Source organism: Penaeus vannamei, chromosome 27 (assembly GCF_042767895.1).
Source record: "Penaeus vannamei isolate JL-2024 chromosome 27, ASM4276789v1, whole genome shotgun sequence".
In the NCBI taxonomy this organism is placed as follows: Eukaryota; Metazoa; Arthropoda; class Malacostraca; order Decapoda; family Penaeidae; genus Penaeus; species Penaeus vannamei.
The window spans coordinates 245,387-247,345 of record NC_091575.1 but is presented as its reverse complement, the minus strand read 5'-3'; the positions used below and the strand labels follow the sequence as shown (position 1 = coordinate 247,345).

The window sequence follows — 1,959 nt, the reverse complement described above, 5'->3', positions numbered from 1 at the left end:
TTTTCAGCATAAACAGCCAATACTGAATATAGAAAAAAAATCCTTGGTCTACAATGGAAACAAAGCAGATGCACAAAATGACAAAGAAGAGAGAAGCAACTATAACGTTACATTAGGGACATACACTCACCTTGCACCTCGTCAATCATCGCTATCTCCCATCTTTCTATTTTTATTCTCCTTTTCCTTTTGAGTCTTCCTCTGAATTCCCTTTCCAAAGTGTTTCTGAAGTATGTGGTGATCATGTGTCACTGTATATACATTTCCCTTGCTGTGGGTGGTCTACCTATCCTGGTTCTTCAATGCTGTGACACGTGGGTTGGTGTTTGCAATGCCGTGTCGACGTGGGTTGGTGTTTGCAATGCCGTGTCGACGTGGGTTGGTGTTTGCAATGGCGTGTTGATGGTTGTGGCGAATGCACTGGCAAATGAGGTCGCTACGAATCTCTTTGCAATATCAGGCTCTGTTATTTGTTTGTCCCCGCATGAGGTGTCTGGGAGGCAATAGCGCAACAATTCCAGTTTCCATCGATTGCAAATGCATTACAGGTCAACTACCCGGGAACGACCATCAGAGGTCATAGTGTTAGGCTTCCTTCGCTCGTCAACGGACAGCCTTCTTTTGGTTTCACCTTATCTTACTTATCTGCCCTTTGTGGGTCAAAACAGCACCTCCCCGAGATGCGGGTATTTCTGGAATCTGAAAGCAATATATACAATAATACTAACAATAACGCTTCCCACATCCTTCGTCTCCTCCCTTATGCCGGTCACTTTTACATCTTGCTCTCAAGTTCAAATTAGTTTACCTGTAAGGAACAAGTTTAACTAATACATCAATATTCTTTTCAAATGAAATTGTTATGTGTCTGTTCTCTAGGAAGGAAGAACATAATAGTCAGTGGCTTTGACAAGAGCCTTGACGAAAAAAGTGGCTAGAATTATTTCCAACATTTAAGTATAAGACGAGCCTCCTCTAAGTGCATGTCAAATTAGATTGAAGCGATTTATTGCAAGAATCCAACAGGTAGCAACCAAGAATGCACTGTATATAATAAGTTATATTCAGGAAACCACTTATTATGTAGTAGATAGATATCTGAGATCATTGGGGTAGCCGAGTCCATTGTCCAAGATCATGTAATAAAAATATGTATTGGTTGTACTGCACATGATTATTTACAAATATATGAAGTGCTACAAATCAAAGTCTAGCAGATACTTCCAAGATCGGACTATAGGATACGAGTGTTAACTTGATGGCAGCTTGTATAGCAAATAATAATAATAATAACAAGAAAAAAGGCAAGATAGCTTCTTTGTGTCTGCTCATGACAGGGTTTCCAAGTTCTCGACATTATATTTTCCTTCACAACGTAGTCATACCGTTGGTGACTCTGCCTTTAGACTTTACATATACTTAATGGTGAGATTCTACTTACAGGAAAGCTTCAGAGGCACTGGCAGTCTAGCTGATAAACTCCATTTTAACAAGCGATTATCCAAAACCAGTGATTGTTATAAATATCCAGTCATCTTGTTCCAATGAAGATCCAGACAACTAATATACACAGACGCTGATCTTCCGGGATAAAAAAAAGGATATTTTCAATAGCTTACTGTGCCGCACAACATAACCCTAAATTAAGGAAAAGACTGACCTATCCAGCAACAAATCCTATATTTCTATTTCATGAGGCAGCGGATTTTACACTAATCCTCAATAATGAGGATGGCTTCGGTAAATGCTCGAGGATGAGATGCTCTGGCAAATTAATGTCATTGTTAATTTGTTTGTGTTGATATAATTACAGTTTGCAATGCTTAAATATATAGAATTCCCAGACTTTCAGTTTAGTATTTATTTTCTCCTGATTCAAGTATTATGAAATAATGAATATTATATATATATATATATATATATATATATATATATATATATATATATATATATATATAT

The 1,959-nt window shown here is 37.4% G+C and overlaps 1 protein-coding gene across 1 annotated transcript in view; it reads right to left on the bottom strand.

Moving 5' to 3' along the window:
- Positions 1–1,712: 1,712 nt before the first annotated feature.
- Positions 1,713–1,959, bottom strand: part of LOC138866758 (uncharacterized) — a 4,985-nt gene continuing 4,738 nt past the window's right edge. The window contains exon 4 of the mRNA XM_070140488.1: positions 1,713–1,764. Within this exon, the coding sequence (XP_069996589.1) occupies positions 1,713–1,764 (52 nt within the window). The remainder of the gene's footprint in view (positions 1,765–1,959) is intronic.